The sequence below is a fragment of the Haliotis asinina genome, chromosome 6, assembly GCF_037392515.1.
Source record: "Haliotis asinina isolate JCU_RB_2024 chromosome 6, JCU_Hal_asi_v2, whole genome shotgun sequence".
NCBI classification, from domain to species: Eukaryota; Metazoa; Mollusca; class Gastropoda; order Lepetellida; family Haliotidae; genus Haliotis; species Haliotis asinina.
The window spans coordinates 37,889,345-37,907,069 of NC_090285.1; the positions used below are offsets into that span (position 1 = coordinate 37,889,345).

The window sequence follows — 17,725 nt, forward strand, 5'->3', positions numbered from 1 at the left end:
TGTGCTATTTATATTTATGTGGCAATTTTGTACAATAGTAAAATTTGAATTTCATCGGTCCGTTTCTGACTCAAACGGACGGTAGATGATATTACCTAAAGCAAGCTGAATGAGTAGAGGTTGTCCTGTAAGTAACATGAAACTGGACCATTCATGTTGTATGAGCTCTGACGTAAGACTAATGGTAAATGAAATAGAATACACCACTTCTCTCGGAATGGCAGATATGACTGGTTTCGTATGAACGTATATATGTACATTCGGTGTGCATCCTTTCAGCGTTGTATATAAACTATCATTTGCTTGTAGTGTACATTAGATATCTCAACCAGGAAGAACTGAACATAAACATAAAGTTACATTCATCATAGTGAAGTGGCACCACTTGATGGTGTGTGATCATGTAGAGGTCCATGACAGCAATGTACTTATACACATCAGGGGAAGGGTGTGTGTGTGTGTGTAGGGGTGGGGGTGGGGCGAGGGGGTGCAGGAGGAAGAGGTAGATGACAATGTATCATAGGGTGGTGATGATCGGGGCAACTACGCTCTGACGAGGATGATAATAATGTATGATATTATACATTTCTTACAAGACAAGTAACAGTTATTATATGGAGTATATAACGGGATAGATTTCATTACATCATTTGATGATGATGATGATGATGATGGTGGTGGTGGTGGTGATAATGGCACATACGACGAGGATGATAATAGCCACGTGTGAAGGAGCCAAGGAAAAAACGGCCATGAAGCTGATTATGATGTTTCGAATGAAGTGTTATATCTGTATTGTTTTTGTCATATATTTTTGAGAAATCGTGTAATCACCCGAGAGAGAGAGAGAGAGAGAGAGAGAGAGAGAGAGAGAGAGAGAAAGAGAGTGGGAGAGAGAAACAAAGAGAGAGGCTAGGGAGAGCGCAGAGCGCAGATTCATTATTATGATATGATCATATTACATTGGATTGAAATCCCATGATTTACAATTACTAAACAACAGAACAACTATCAAAGACAGAATGACCGAAACTTTATTTGTATTACAGCAGAACATGTGTTACATCCACTCACGCTTAGAAAGCTGTTGATCTAATACGATTTCAGCTTCAATGCATAAGAAAATACAGTCAAACATATTCAATATACTTTGATTTAATAAAGATATAGCTGAAACTTGTGAAGTTGTGTTTCTACACCAATGCTTTTGTAACACATTAACAGATAACAACAACAACAACAACAACAACAACAACAAAAACAAACAAAAAGTAAATCCCAAAACTAAAACAAACTTATGTCTGCTTTCTAAACGAAGACAACGTTGTTATTAATATGTGATGTTATCTGTCAAACAACTAAGACATATTTCACTTACTTGAAGACAAGTATTCTACAGTTAATATTTGAATGTACTTACTCAAGCCTATATATAGTCTGGTTCATAATTATTGAGAATTTTTCTTCTTACTTTGAGCTATCCTAACACCTCAACTGATTCACTGATACTTAAAACTAAGTAATGGTATAAGGGAGGTAACTCTTCTTGGCCTACTGAGTATAGTACAATTAGAGTTACCTCCCCTGAATTTGTAGCAGACGTCATTTTCCCCAGCACTGTCAACAATGTCTGTTGAAGATAAAAGAAGGTTGATTTCTGAGTTGTGTAATCAAGGAATTGATGATGTAAATACATTGGCAGAGAGAACAGAAACTCCTCTTTCTACTGTGTATAGGATTAGGAAGAATTTTAAAGAGGGAAAGGATTTTGGGCACCAGAAAGGAGCAGGGAGACCCAGAAAATTGGACTTCTCAGATCGCGTCCGGCTGGGAATTTTAGCGTCTAAAAAGCAAAAGGCAAGCATCTCCAACATCAGGTATGAAATGATAGAAAGGGGATCAACAGTTGTATCAAAATCTACAGTTAGAAGAAATCTGATTGATCTTGGATGGGAGAAAAAGACTGGAATTCCTTCTCCTCTCATGAAACAAGAACATAAAGACAGGCGTGTTGAGTCGTGTTTGGCACATGAAAACTTTGACTGGGAAAATGTGATTTTTACTGATGAAAGCTCAATATGGGTATATCCCAATAATGTGAAACTTTGGACAAAGTCTGCGTCAGCACCGTTGTATCGACGACCTAAATACAGCCCAAAGTTTCATGTATGGGGAGGGATATCCTTATTAGGAACGACCCCGCTGTGTGTGTTTGAGGGAAATCTGACAAGTCAACGCTACATTAACATATTAGATAATTTTCTGCTTCCAAGTGCACATGTGTTTTATGGAAATGACTGGATTTTGCAGCAAGATAATGATCCTAAACACACCGCAAAACATGCCAAGCAGTGGTTTCAGGAGAAAAATGTGACTGCATTACCATTTCCTGCATATAGTCCTGACTTAAATCCCATTGAGAACATTTGGGGGATGATGAAGGAATGTGTGAATCAAAAGGGGTTGACAAAAATTGAAGACATGAAGAGAGAAGTGGTCCGATACTGGGACAGCATAACTCACGAGACACTAACCTCTCTGATAGGAAGTATGCCTACCCGTCTTAGACTGTGCCGTGAAGCTCAAGGAGACTTGATAAAATATTAAATTGTTACCTACACAACATGAAAAGGTCTATTCACTTTCACAATACATTCAATTTTATCTGATTTGTTCTCGTTTAATAATATGAAATGCTTTAGCTATTCTCAATAATTTTGAACCATACTGTATATGTATATCTATGTATGTATATGTATATCCACACACTATGTATGTATGTATGTATGTATGTATGTATGTATGTATGTATGTATGTATGTATGTATGTATGTATGTATGTATGTATGTATGTATGTATGTATGTATGTATGTTTGTATGTGTATGTGTGTATGTGTACGTATGTATACACGTGTATGTGTGTGCATTTACGTATGTGTGCAGTATTATGTTCCCGTTCCAATTCCATTGCAACCTTGAAAGATATGTTGATCCACATTAGAGCCAACTAGATCGCCACATGAGCAAACAGTTCCTATTACATACAACATCCCTGTTGCACCGTGACTTACCAAATTGCACAATCCTGTCTCATCTTTGTGCAGGATGAATATAACTACACATGTGAATAAAGTAGTGAAAAAAATATTCTATAGTTCACAGAGTTTGAAAAATTGTTCACGCGTTTTTGCTTCTACACCAACTCCTTTTCTCATGTAACAGAAACAAACAAAATCCTATAAAGTTCAATTTCTTTTTCAAATTCAGAAGAATTTCAAAGGACTCCTAGACACTCCTATTCCTAATGCACCAGGTCTACTCGTTACTTTTAGCTGGACACATTTTGAAAGAATAACCTCTGAAACAATACACACTTGCAAATACTGGAAATGAAATCCTTTCTTCAAAGTTAGCAGATTAATCGCGAGGCGGTAGTTCTTGTTGTCAGATAGTGGAGATTTTGTCGGGGCAGGGGGGATGTTGTTAGACAGTGGAGATGTCAAACAGTTTGAGATGTCAGACAGTGGGAGATGTTGTTAAACAGTGGAATGTCGGGGCAGTGGAGAAGATGTCAGACAATGATAGATATTGTCAGACAGTGGGAGATGATATATTTCGGTGGAGATGTTGTCATTCAGTGGAGATGTTGTCAGACATTGAGAGATGTTGTCGGAGAGTGCTAGATGTTGTCAGACATAGGGTAATGTTGTTAGTCAGGGGGATATCAGGTAGTGGGAGATTTATTTAAAAAGCGGGAGGGGTTGTCAAAGAGTGGTGGATGTCCGGGAGTTGGAGATGTTTTCAGACAGTAGGAGATGTTGTCAGACATGGGTCATCTTGTCAGGCATTTGGGAGACTTTTTCAGATCGTGGGAGACGTTATCAGATACTGGTGAAGTCAGACAGCGGGATATGTTGTCAGACATAGGGTAATGTTATTAGACAGGGAAATGTCAGGCAGTGGGAGATGTATTTAGAAAAAGGTTGTCAGAGAGTGGTGGATGTTGTTAGGGAGTTGGTGATGTTTTCAGACAGTGGAGATGTCATCAGACAGTGGGAGATGTTATAAGACAGTGGGAGATATTGTCAGACATTGGTCATGTCAGGCATTTGGAGACCTTTTCAGACGGATCAAGATGGTATCAACCCCTGGAGAGGTGAAACAGTGGGAGATTTTGTCAGACAATAGAGTTATTGTCAGGCAATGGGAAATATTGGCAGATAGCGGGTGATGTCATAAAATAGCAGAAATTTCAGTCAGTGGACATGGTGTCAGGTACTTGAAAGTGTTGTCCGACAGCAGATAGTGGAGATGTCATCGGGAGATGTTTTCAGGTTGAGGAGATGTCAGCCAGTGGGAGGTGTTGTCAGACAATGTAGATGTGAAATATTGTCAGACAGTGGGAGATGCTTTCAGACATTTGGATGAGTTGTCAGACAGTGAAGATGTTGCCAGACATATTTTCAGATGGTGGGAGATGTCAGACAGTAGGAGATGTTTCAAACGATTTAGAAGTTGTGACAAAGTGTTAGATGTTGTCAGGTTTTGGGAGATGTTTTTAGATAGTGGGAGATGTGGACACTGGGAGATTCTGGTATAAAGTGGGAATTGTTCTCAAACAGATGAGATGCTGTCAGGCAGCGTGGAGTGTCAGAGATTGGGAGATGTTGTAACACAGGGAGATGTCAGGCAGTGGGAGATGTATTCAGACAGTCGGAGGTGTTGTCAAGGAGTTGAGGTGCCAGGGAATTAGAAATCTTTAAGACAGTAGGGATGTTATCAGACAGTGGGAGATGTTGTCAGACATTGGAAGATGTCATAAGACAGTAGAAATGTTGTCAGACAGTGTGAAATGTGAGACAGTGGAGATGGTATCAGGCATTTGGGGACGTTGTCATATGTTTGGAAATGTTGTCAGCTAGTGGGAGATGTCAAACAATGGTGAGGGCGTCAGGCCTTTGGAGATGTTGTCCGACAGTAGAGATGGACAGTGAAGATGTTCCCACACATTGGCAGATGTTACAGTACAGGTGTTTTCAGACATGGCGAGATGTAGTTTGAGAGTAGGAGATGTTTTTCAAGACCGTGGAGATGTTGACAGACAGTAGAGATGTCAGACAAATGGGAGATTTGACTCAGAGTGGGGACGTTATCAGACAGTGAGAGATGTCAGGCAGTGGGAGATTCTTCAGACAGTGGAGATGCTGTCAGGAAGAGGAGAAAAATGCTAGACATTTGAGATGTTGTCAGACACTGGAACTTATTGTTATAAGGTGGCGATATTGTAAGACAGTGGGGTTGTTGTCAGACAGAGGTGAGTGTTTTCATGCAGTTGGAGACATATTGTCAGACGATGGATATGTTGACGGTAGTTCAAATGTTGTCAGGCAGTGGGAAATGTTGTCAGGGAATGGAGTTGTTGTCAGGCAGTGGGAAGTGTTGTCAGACAGTGGGAGATGTTGTCAGGCAGTGAGAGATGTCTGACCCAAGGAGATTTTTGAGACAGTGGAAACAGAGTAGGAGATGTTGTCAGACAATGGGAGAAGTTGTCAGATAGTGGGGATGTTTCAGACAGTGGGAGATGTTACCAGACAGAGGGAAATGTCAGGAAGCGGGAGAGATTTTAAGAGGGAGATGTTGTCACACATTTTGATATGTTGTCAGACATTTGGGATGTTTTGAGAGAGTGGGATATTTTGTCAGACAATGGAGGTGTTGTCAGTTGAGAATTTGTCAGACAGTGGAGGTGTTGTCAGAAATTGGGAGATGCTGTAACAGTGCAGACAGTGGAATATGTCATACAGTTTAGATGTTGTCAGACAGCGGGAGATGTTTTGAGACAGTGGAAGTTTTGCCAGACTGTGGGAGACGTTGTCAGGCGTTGAGGCATACTGTCAGACAGTGGAGATGTTTCAGCTATGTAGATGTTGTCAGACAGTGGGAGATGCTTTGAGGCAGAGGGTGATGTTATTAGAACTGTTAGATGTTTATATAACGTTGGAAGATGTCAGACGTTGGAAATATCTGCAGGAAGTTGAAATGTTCGCTAAATTCAAAATAATGGCTACTGTTTTGTTTCATAGTACTCATCCCACTTTTTCACCGAATATCACTATGTTGATTCCACAAAGAGAATGTACAGTTTAACAATGTGAAAGAAGAAGCTACAGGCGTGTAATATATAGAAAATATGACCACTGATGTCTGCTCCATGATATTTTAGCCAACAGTGAAGCAGATAGAAAGAATGACAGCCGGGTTGTTTCATTCTGTGCTCATCCAATATCACTATAACCTCTTGACATCTTTGATGGAGAGCTCTGAGATGTTGAAGTATTGGCAAAACTGGAGGCACAAGTTGCAACCTAAGCGTAGTGTTGCAACATTTTAAAGTTATGTTAAGTTGACAGATCGTCCTTAAACACTGAATATTTCTCCCAATAATAGGACATAATTCTATTAAACTTTGCTTTATGTTGTTATAATGTTTTTTTATAATAAGTGCAAGTTTTTGACAATTTCCCACAATAATATGTTTATTTTGAGATTTCAACATAGGAGATAATGTATTCTGGGTAGAACTTGATCAGCTGGATTTACACATCTTACAATTTTAGGGATGACCCGTGGTGTTAGTGTATAGTCAAACCCCTACCTCGAAACGCTGTACTGGTGATTTGATTGTTTCATTTCATTCATTTGTTATAGACTGATTTTAACTGATATCATAAAGTTATAATTGACACGAACAGAGCATTTTCAAAAGCATGAACTAATTCTGATATAATAAATGAAAATAGTTTACGAGTAAATCGGCAATAAAGGTGGCGACAACCTACATGATCTAACTTGAATATTGTTCTCTAGTGTTGACTTTCACCACTTTATAGATCTCCTTTCAGGTTAGCCTGACATGTGTCCCTACTACTCGTGTCTAGTGGCTATCGCTATCTGTCATGTTGGGTCAGTTCAGTCCTTGGGTAAGTTTTAATTGACGTGTTTTCTCTCTCCTGTTCATTCATTCATTCATTCATTCATTTCGTTATCTTTAATAAAGAGGCACATTCAAGCTCCTCCAGAGGCGTGAATGCAACGCTAGTGTTTAAAAACGTTGTTCATTAAAGGCCTTGACCTGTTCTTTTTTCATCTTTGAGTAATGCTGGAATGTAGATCCTGATCTTCTTACTGCTGCTGATGTTTCTGCCGCAATAAAAACCAACGAAGGTGAAACATTTTGAGAGGGTGTTGAATTAAACCTCGAGGCTAGGGTTATGAAATCGAATTAGAACCTTATTTTGTGATCTTGGATCTGAATGTCAAATGGCAATAAGAGACTGTGGATGCACGGATGTTGCGTGTCACCTTGTTTTGATTTCTTGTTGCTGTTGGCATGGTTATACTGACGTCGTTTGATCGAGGCAAAATAAGTACATATGTATTAATTTTACCTTAACGGCAGCCTGCTGAGTTAAATCTTGTCTGGCTCCCTCACTCCAGTTTAGCATAACGTGTATTTGTCAACATATTTGCAGAGTTCCAGTGCTCGGACACACATTGTGAACAACAGAGTGTTCTGTGCGACGGATATCAAGATTGTGATGACTCGAGTGATGAGAACAACTGTTGTAAGTATTCTACACATTAATCCAGAGATAAGGGGCGGTAGGGTAGTCTGGCGGTTAGTGTGCTCGCCCGACAAGAGTTCGATTCCATAACAAGGGTACTATATGTAGAGCCCCTTTCTGGTATCCCTTGCCTTGATATCACTGAAATAATGCTGAAAGAGGTGTAAACTCACTCATTCCAGAAGGGACCGCGCAGGATATTATGTTAATTTGACGAATTACTGAAAACAAACGCGAAATTATTTTATGAAGTGATGTTGTGACGATGTACACTCTTCGAAACAAGAAATGCTTAGTTGTTTTCAGCAGTACATTTCGATATATTTTGACAGCAGTCTTCATTAAGGCCATTCCTTTGTTTGAGTTATGTCGTGGTTGTTGTCTATTGCCGACAAACGCATCCCAATAATGTGTTTGTAGACGTTTGTCAGAGAAAATAAAGTGTATGCAGAGAACGTTATTCACCCAATGCACGTGCAGTGTGTCTGGGAACACGAGTAGAGACATCGACTAGAACAATGCTTCATTGCGAAATTCACCACAGCACGACTATTGCTTCGATATACCCGCTTCAATTTGACCCAAGACCGTCCCAGAAGTGGAAGGCCAAGAGTGACCACAGCAACATCGTCCACATCCTTTGAATTCACCTCCTTCCACTTTTTAACCGCCAGAAGGAGCTCTTTCAACACAAACTTAATCGACTTTTGTACGCTTAAATACGTTTAATACATTCCCTTATTATTGGCCTTAGTGGGGTTGTATTTGAGAGTGTCTATATATGACATTGCCTTCAGTGTTTATAAAATGCAATAGATCTTTCCAGTGGAGAAAAATTCACTTTCCTGTCTGCATAATGGTTCCAGCCGAAATTGGGTATTTCATGTGCCGGAATTCCACCCCTATTGATTCGTCGCTCGTGTGTAATGGAAACGACGACTGTGGGGACGGGAGCGATGAGATTCCATGTGGTAAGTTTGTTTAACAATAGAAGAGACAAATAAGAGAAACTGTCACATTTAGAGTATGACTTTGTGGTAAACCCGTGGTTAAAGCGTTCTCTAGTCACATCGAAACCGCGGTTTTCCTCAAGAGGGCACTGTGTGTAAAGTCTCCCCTGGAGTTCCTGGTCGTTATATTTTTTTGAATATACTGCTCACAAAAAGTAGGGGATATTGAAGTTGAAATCAGTGACTACACCACAGGAATGTATACGCCTCTGATTACTTTAGACATGTTTGAGAACAATCACTGGGCAACCCTATCATGATGCAGTTTGATCTCGGGCTGTTCTAGGGTTATGAAATGTTGCGCCCAAACTTACCAGGGTGGGTCGTAAAAAATGACACCATGTTTCACTCGTGCATTTGGCAAAATGCCTCATGTGCAATAATGGCTATAAACGCTGTTCTCTGACCACGTCCTACGGTCTTTCCACTAATGGGCACAATGCAAAGACTTCGAGAAGACGAATGATTGAGAGGCATAGGGGTGCTCAGGCCGGAAGAATACAAGCCTACACTGCAGTACAGCTTGGAGTTTCACAGTCTGTCGTCAGCCGGCTGTGGGCACGCTACCAAGCAACTGGTCGAGTAGCCGACCGACCACGAAGTACCACCAGACACGATGACCGACGGATCATCATCGGAGCCCTTCGCGATCGTCGACAAAATGCGACACAGCTGCAGCAAGTACACAGACAGGTCACCGGGAATCGCACCTCGACACAGACAATACGTAACCGTCTCCATGCTTCCAACTTCCGATCACGGCGACCTTACATTCCCTTGCCCCTAACAGACCAAACACAGGCAGACCCGGAGAGAGTGGTGTCAGGGTCATCACAAGTGGACCAATGGCCGGTGGCCCCACGTTATGTTTAGCGACGAGTCAAGGTTCACGTTGAACTTCAGTGACGGTCGTCATCGGGTCTGGCGTCGCCGTGGGGAACGTCAACAATCACGATCGACATGGAAGTGGATCTGTGATGGTGTGGGGTGGGATCACGATGACTGGTAGGATCGATCTGCACGTTTGCCAAGGGAGAGTCACTGGGCTCTACTACCATGACAACATCATTACGCCACACGTCTTGCCGTTTGAACGTCGCCACGGGCAAGGTTTTGTGTTCCAGGATGATAACGCCAGGGCTCACCGTGCTCGTGTTGTCCTTGATCATCTCCAGCAACACCAAATCCAAACTCTTCCTTGGCCAGCATTGTCCCCAGACCTCTCCCCCATCGAGCATGTGTGAGATATGCTTGGATGACGACTGCAGGGGCGTCTTCACCCATGTCAAGACTTTTGACGTGGCAATCCAAGAGGAATGGCATAGGATTCCCAACCTGACATTGATCGACCCATTAGGAGTATGAGACGTCGGTGTCAAGCTTGCCTGACTGCTAATGGTGGACCTACCCGCTATTTCGAGACTGTAACATTTGGATTACCGCCCCTTACGAACTTGACAATGTCCACAAAGGTCATACGCATCATTACCAAACATAATTTGTTAACAACAGTTCATAGACTTACTCGTCTGCACATGTACATATCTTGCAGACGGTGATTAAACATTTATTTGATTTTATTAGTCTTTACCTTTCATTATCCCCTACTTTTTGTGCGCACTATATAAAAACCAGGAATTCCAGGAAATCCGTAAAACCATACCAAGTCACTCATGAGCCCAATGGAACGCATTACTTTGTTCAGAGTTTTTTTCTGCCAGGATGAAAGCAATATGAAAGCAAGCTAGATGTTAAAAGGTGTCGGTCTCTTGTCCATAAAGTACAGGTCTAGGATATTCCACTTCTCGCCCTCCCGCTATTTTGAAAAATGAGACCACCCCTGATGATTTATTAGACGAGAACATGTCCTGTGGAATCTGATCCTGTGGAATCTGATCCTGAATCTCCTTTCCAGGCACACTGAACTATAAAACAATTTTATTCTTTTATTGTGTCTGTGTGCTCTTTTGTGTTTACCACCATAATATGGTCTGTACATAATGGAATCTGGACCATACAATCCAGTGATCAGCAGCACTGGCATCGATCTACGAAACTGAGATTCGATGACATGTGTCCACTAAATCATAGAGCCTGACCATCCAACCCTGTAACTCGAATCCTTACGTGTGTTGATTTATGTGAGACATCTGCCAGAGTTATTTATTTCTATAATATATTTGGCTCATATTTTTTTCAGATGTATATGTTTCAATGTCAATTATCCCTGATTCGTATACATCCATGGCACAAATCTTCACGTGCAGATATGTTTTCTGAACGTTTTGCACAATTTCGTCCCATTAATTGTAGCTGAAAATGAAGGTTTCATAAGGTGCATAACGGCATAACAGTACGTTAGGGTCTCCTTGGACGATTAATATACGTACGTAAATTATACTAGAATAAAACGCTATTAAATAGATGTGTCATGATTCTGCATATTTAACAGGGAATTGCACGCCCCCAACAACTATCAGAACGACATCTCCTTCAACGACAACAAAGCCAACTACAACAACTGTCGTTACTCCTGGTGAGAAACTTTTCAAAAGTATTTTTCTGAATAGCAAAATGAAAATATGGTGAAAACAGTGGAACACACACAGTCACAGACACAGACACAGACACTGCTCGCTTTACATCACCTGAGAATTTGTGAGGATTAATGGACAGGAATTGTTATTGGTCGCTGCACTGCCCACCTGATGTCATGGATCTAGATTTCTGAGCGTCAAACCAGAATATTGCTGACTGTTGGCTTAAACAACATTCACGCTATCTTTTTTCAGTGAACATCACAGAGTAATGAAGATACGAAAAAAAAATATCCCGTGAGTTGCTAATTTTCACCAACTCAAGAGACAATCAACTGGCGATCAGTGTGGCTGATTGTGTTGCTGTATGCCATAATATGCCAGTTCAAACTATTTTGTTTCAGTGAACATCACGGGGATGTGCAACCAGACGGACCAGACGTATATTAGTGGCGAAACAGACGTAGAGGTCAGCTGTATCTTCGTGCCTTCCAGAAATCTCACTGTTACCTGCCAGAAAGGAGATAACCTGATCTCACCTTCTGACAGAATACTCTACCAAACTCGACGTCAACCTGACTCGTTTTCTGTTCAGCTAAGATTTACTCCAATCTTGCGGCGCGATAGAGGTAGGTAAGACAGATGTCCAAATGTTTTGTGTCTTTTCAAAGTCCTCCATTTCCTCGAGGACAGGTATATCAGAAAACAGAGAAAATAATGTATAAATGCTCGGTTACCAAACAGTCCTTATTTGGCACGTATCATCCATCCTGACCAATAATAAATGTGTCATGTACTTCTCTATATTCTAGGTAACTACTCCTGCAATGGTACAGTGGATGAGTCATCTAGGGAGATACCCTTCTCAATGCAGGTGTTTGAAAATCCCACTGTGACGCTGTTACCGCCTATATGGTTCCTCTTAGAAGGTGACCAGAAGAACCTTACCTGCAAGGTTACCAACACAGGTGCTGTGAGGACGATCCCTGCAAGACTAGAATGGTGTGGCCCAGGTGGATCCATCATAGGTCAGTGTTGAATATGTGATCAAGAGGAAATGAAATTGAAATATGACTGAAACTGTATACTGTCCCATCTAAAATTACGTCCAGACACATAATCCGTAATATACCCAGTACCCTAGTCTTAGCTGAATGTATATTCCTGCAACACCACAATATGGATTATCAGATGCATCTACATTCGGCCGCGGAGAGGTCGTCACATAAGTCTTTAACTTCAGCATAAACTTGACATCGTACATCCAGTGTTTGAGTATGTACATAAACTCGACACTCGGTTAAAATAGTATCTCTTTTTATGTCGACCAGGTCCAGGCTTGGGTGTCTCTATTTCATTACTTTTGAGGTACAATCGAACTGTTCTTTTTTATCACGGACACCCCAAAGCGGGTTTACTGCTTCTGCTGATATTAATTTGAGCAGGGTAACAGAACTCAGTAGCCAAGTAAACGTGTCAAATAAAAAGAGTGCATAACATTTCTACACATGTGGCATTAATGGCCAACACGTGTCTGTTTCACATTTTGAGCATAGATGTACATGTGTAAATATTAACTGCTTGGATCCCGAAAGGTCGGGAGACATAATGGTTTTGATTGAGTTTCGGTCGAGGTCGGCCACGGCGTTCCCATTCTTCCGGAACAAACCTACTTGAACAGTCTTCACCAGAGTTGCTATACTGCCCATCTATATCATGTATATGTGTCTTTTGGGGGTTTGATGCTTTTCAATTATATTTTGTTCTGTTTTCATTGCAACAATTTGGACTTGGTCTTTTGAAGGGTAGAGCTTGTGTTTGGAACATAACTCTAATATCACTTCACTCATCTTCGTCTAATTTTGTATTATTAATGCCAACAAATCTATAAAACGTTGAACTACAAAACATGAACTTTCTCTTTATATTTGCAAAATAGGTTTGTCGTGTCAGAGGTGTGTCATTCTTTCTTGTCATGTTACTTGGAGACATGGAAGAAATCAAATGAACTGTTTGAGGTATCAACGTTTAATTGGGGGAGGTGTGTGTGTGTGTGTGTGTGTGTGTGTGTAACATCTCTTTGTACGAGTAAAACGTTTCAGCTGTAAAACGTTAATACAACGATTGAGGTCTGCAGGAACTATCAGAGCTTACAATTACTATGTCTGCATACAGTGGTATGTGTTACATTGCTCAACACTGTGACGGTGCAATTATTCTGGTGGGTAACCGTTACAACGCTGTCTTTTTCTGTCAGACAAATCGAAAATCGTGAGAGTAAAAGAAGGGATGGAGAGGCTGATGCTGAACTCGACTGACGCATCTGGAGACTACATGTGTGGTGTGACAAACTGTACAGAAACAGCAACGCTTGTTATCATCAAGCCAGATGGTAATGATAATACCTCCACACATTCTTATCAAAGGTTCCGTGAGTTTTTAGTTCTGACCCGAATAGCTGGTGGTCAGTCTGCCTGAATTAGTTGTTGCGCCCCTCTGAAGCCAAATATATGCAGAGAGCCATGCATGTCGAAAACGACCACAAAGGTTTGGAGTCTTTGTGACGTTTTCATTAGTACTGATTGCTCCTCCGCTTTGTCAAATGCCCGCCATATAGTTGGAATAATGCTGAGTGAGAAGTCAAAGAACTAAAACATACCTTAGTGTTCCAATTTCCCAATGTCTCTGAACGAAGTTTCAGACTGTAGTTTGCTGGTCTTCCGAATTTATTTACAGACAACCGTGTTAAACCAGTGAACATCACAGGGAAGTGCAACCAGACGGACCAGACGTATATTAGTGGTGAAACAGACGTAGAGGTCAGCTGTATCTTCGTGCCTTCCAGAAATCTCACTGTTACCTGCCAGAAAGGAGATAACCTGATCTCACCTTCTGACAGAATACTCTACCAAACTCGACGTCAACCTGACTCGTTTTCTGTTCAGCTAAGATTTACTCCAATCTTGCGGCGCGATAGAGGTAGGTAAGACAGACGTCCAAATGTTTTGCGTGTTTTCAAAGTCCTCCATTTCCTCGAGGACAGGTATATCAGAAAACAGAGAAAATAATGTGTAAATGCTCGGTTACCAAACAATCCTTATTTGGCACGTATCATCCATCCTGACCAATAATAAATGTGTCATGTACTTCTCTATATTCTAGGTAACTACTCCTGCAATGGTACAGTGGATGAGTCATCTAGGGAGATACCCTTCTCAATGCAGGTGTTTGAAAATCCCACTGTGACGTTGTTCCCGTCTACGCTGTCCCTGTTGGAAGGTGACCAGAAGAACCTCACCTGCAAGGTGACCAACACAGATGCTGTAAAGACGATCCCTGCAAGACTAGAATGGTGTGGCCTAGGTGGATCCATCATAGGTCAGTGTTGAATGTGTGATCAAGAGAAAATTGGAGGTGTTCTTTTTTAACGGACATCCCAAAGCAGGTTTACTGTTTCTGCTGATATTAGTTTGATCATGGTAACATAACTCAAAAGCCAAGTAAACATATCTAATTATAAATTTCTGAACTTGTGGCATCAATGGCCAACATGTTTCTGTTTCACATTTTGAACACAGATATACATGCGTAAATGTCAGCTGCTTGTACCCTCAAGAATCGGGAGACATGATGTTTTTGACATGAGTTTCGGTCGAGATCGTTGCCGATGTCGGCCACGGCGTTCCCATTCTTTCCGGAACACAAATACTTGAACAATCTTCACCAGAGTTGATATACTACCTGTACACATCATGTAGATGTGTCTTTTGTGGGTTTGATGTGGTCAGCATATGTTATCATTGCAACAATTTGGACTTGGTCTTTTTGAAGGGTAGGGCTTGTGTTTAAAGCATAACTTTAAAATCACTTCACTCATCTTTATCTAATTTTGTATTATTAATGCCAATGAAGCTATAAAACCTTGAACTAAAAACATGAACTTACTCTTTATATTTGCAAAATACTTTTATCATGTTTTCATGCTTAGAAAAATGGAAGAAATCAAATGAACTGTTTGAGGTATCAACGTTTAATTTGGGGTGTTGAAGGAGGTGAAGGGGGGACGAGGAGGGGGGGGGGGGGGAGGAGACATTTCTTTCTCCGAGTAAAACGTTTCAGCTGTAAAACGCTCAATTGCCCAACACTATGACAGTGCAATCATTCTGGTGGGTAACATTTAGAACTCTGTCTTTTTCTGTCAGACAAATTGAAAATCCTGAGAGTGAGAGAAGGGATGGAGAGGCTGATGCTGAACTCGACTGATGCACCTGGAAACTACATGTGTGGTGTGACAAACTGTACAGAAACAGCAACGCTTGTTATCATCAAGCCCAATGGTAATGATAATATCTCCTTTTCAAAATCCATTTACTCCCTCTCAAATCAGCCAGTGACTGTTAGTTTTCAGGAACCCATGCTTGTTGCAAGAGGTTGGTTCGACCAGCTGAATTTATTTATGCATGTTCCAGGAGCGCGTACCAGTACTCATGATATCAATCACTGGATTGTACAGCGACTTTTTTCTCAAATTCGACAGTCATAAATCTGGTCCATTGCTTAATGCGGCGAACAAAAAGCCGACATATCAAATTGTTTTGTTGATATGGAATAAATGTACATCCAGAAGCAGTGTATATGTCGGTACTGAGAGGATCAGTTACAATACTGAGAACATGCGGGTAACATTTCCCTTGTTTGTCTGACCTGTAGAGTACATCCTCTCAATCCTACAACAACAAATTATATATTTCTCTTGTACGTGTGGTTTCGGTGTATTATATTCAATGTCACTGCTTTTAGAAAAGGTGTGTCCTGAAATCACAGACTCCAGAGGAACATCGTGGCCTCAGACTGTCGGGAATACGACCATAGTGCTGCTATGTCCTGAGGGGTTTCTAGGTATGTGTGTTGAGATGTTTGGGAAAGGGCTGATGACATTTGGCTTTTGCGTGTTTACAACATGTATGGTTCGACGTACGGTTCCTTCCTGATTGAGAGTTACATATATATAGAACGTCATACTAGTGCATTGGACTGTTTTGTATTGAACGAGAAGATTGGTGCAGATTAACAAGGAGTTTGAAGAACGAGTGGCAGGACAATCGAAACGGTGCAGGGGTACCAAAAGTAACAGTAAGGACGTTCATGGGATTCAACCCGTCAGTTGATTTGCAACGGCTGGTACAAGTGAACAATGCTTTAATATTGTCCGAATATCTGATCATTGAGGCTGAGACCTCCATTACTCCATGAACATATGCAAGACCTTCTCTAAATTGAGTCAGATGTTTGATTTATGACAATACAATAATTCAGTAAAACATGTAAAATTCTGTGTGGAGTTTACCTGTTGCACGTGAAGTGTCAGTGGAGTTTCGAAACGTAATTTAGTTCTGTCTATTTACCTGAAAAACTGCTTTCAATACCTGAACGTGCTTAATTAGCATTAGTCCACACACTTAGATAAACTGTTTGCGCAATGACCTTTACAATCTTGAAGGTGACGTTCGACGTGTTTGTGACGTCACTGGTGAGTGGAAGGAATTAAACTACATAACCTGCGTGAGAGAGGAGATAGACCAAATAGAGGAAGAGGTCAGTCAAGTTTACACTATGCGTTGTCAAACAACACCTTTGATAAAGTGTAGCGTGAAGATTACATGTTGATCGTTGTCATTGTCAGATAACTAGTGAAGAGGTTAGAACTAATCTTCCTCATCTTGTTGAGACAGGAGACTAACATTTCAGGTGGTCAGCCTTACTGACTTGGTTCACACATCTCCCACCCCACCTCACCCCACCCCACCCCAATCACTGATAACGGCTGTGGTTCGTGAAAAATCACATCTACATAACAATACACATCGATTTCCTAAATCTTTGATTTTCAACGGAATCGTAAAACAATATACCAAGAATTGTGAGTCCGTCTAACGCATGTATTTTGGTATCTGCGATCACTGATAGAGGAAGTTGTTCGAATATTTCTGATGATACTCAGCATTTCTAGTCTTCTATTTTTAATGAAACAGTTCAAGCATACTAACAGGAACACAGAAGTGAACATTGTTTTACCTCTTGTGTTTAGGTAGCTTCGATCGCCGAAGGAGTTGTGACCAGCGAGAAGGTCAGTGATGTGCTAGAGAAGCTGCAGGAGGTTACCAAGGTCAACGACTCCACCGCCGGAGATCTGGACAAATCCATTGACCTTGTGGACACGCTGGCCACTGCACTGAACAAATTAGCTTCTCCGATTGTAGAGGACATTCCTACAGCACAGGTATGAGTGCATGTGGAGATTTAAACCCTGTATCTATACATATAGGTGTCTGTACACATGTTGCTATGCATACCTGTATCCACAGATACACGAAGGTATCTTTCCACTAAGGTATCTGCACACAAAGGTATCTATATCCTCACAACCTACCCTGGTGTGTCTATACGACTTTGTCGTATAGAGGAAGCAGGGTAAGGGTACATTGATAGTAATGTGTTCCATGAAAGTACGGTGTAGGGTACCTTGATAGCAAGGTTTAGGGTATCTTTCTA

The 17,725-nt window shown here is 41.1% G+C and overlaps 1 protein-coding gene across 2 annotated transcripts in view; it reads left to right on the forward strand.

Annotated features, from left to right (window-relative positions):
• The window catches only part of LOC137287596 (adhesion G protein-coupled receptor L4-like), a 46,232-nt gene that overhangs the window by 2,666 nt on the left and 25,841 nt on the right, over positions 1–17,725 (forward strand). The window contains exons 2-14 of one of the 2 annotated variants that reach the window (XM_067819968.1): positions 6,892–6,981; positions 7,534–7,626; positions 8,493–8,597; positions 11,089–11,172; positions 11,578–11,802; positions 11,986–12,201; positions 13,431–13,565; positions 13,910–14,152; positions 14,336–14,551; positions 15,376–15,510; positions 15,974–16,072; positions 16,674–16,768; positions 17,262–17,453. In XM_067819968.1, the coding sequence (XP_067676069.1) occupies positions 6,915–6,981; positions 7,534–7,626; positions 8,493–8,597; positions 11,089–11,172; positions 11,578–11,802; positions 11,986–12,201; positions 13,431–13,565; positions 13,910–14,152; positions 14,336–14,551; positions 15,376–15,510; positions 15,974–16,072; positions 16,674–16,768; positions 17,262–17,453 (1,905 nt within the window). In that variant the 5' untranslated portion in view covers positions 6,892–6,914. The remainder of the gene's footprint in view (positions 1–6,891; positions 6,982–7,533; positions 7,627–8,492; positions 8,598–11,088; positions 11,173–11,577; positions 11,803–11,985; positions 12,202–13,430; positions 13,566–13,909; positions 14,153–14,335; positions 14,552–15,375; positions 15,511–15,973; positions 16,073–16,673; positions 16,769–17,261; positions 17,454–17,725) is intronic. The other variant, XM_067819969.1, reaches the window with a different exon arrangement.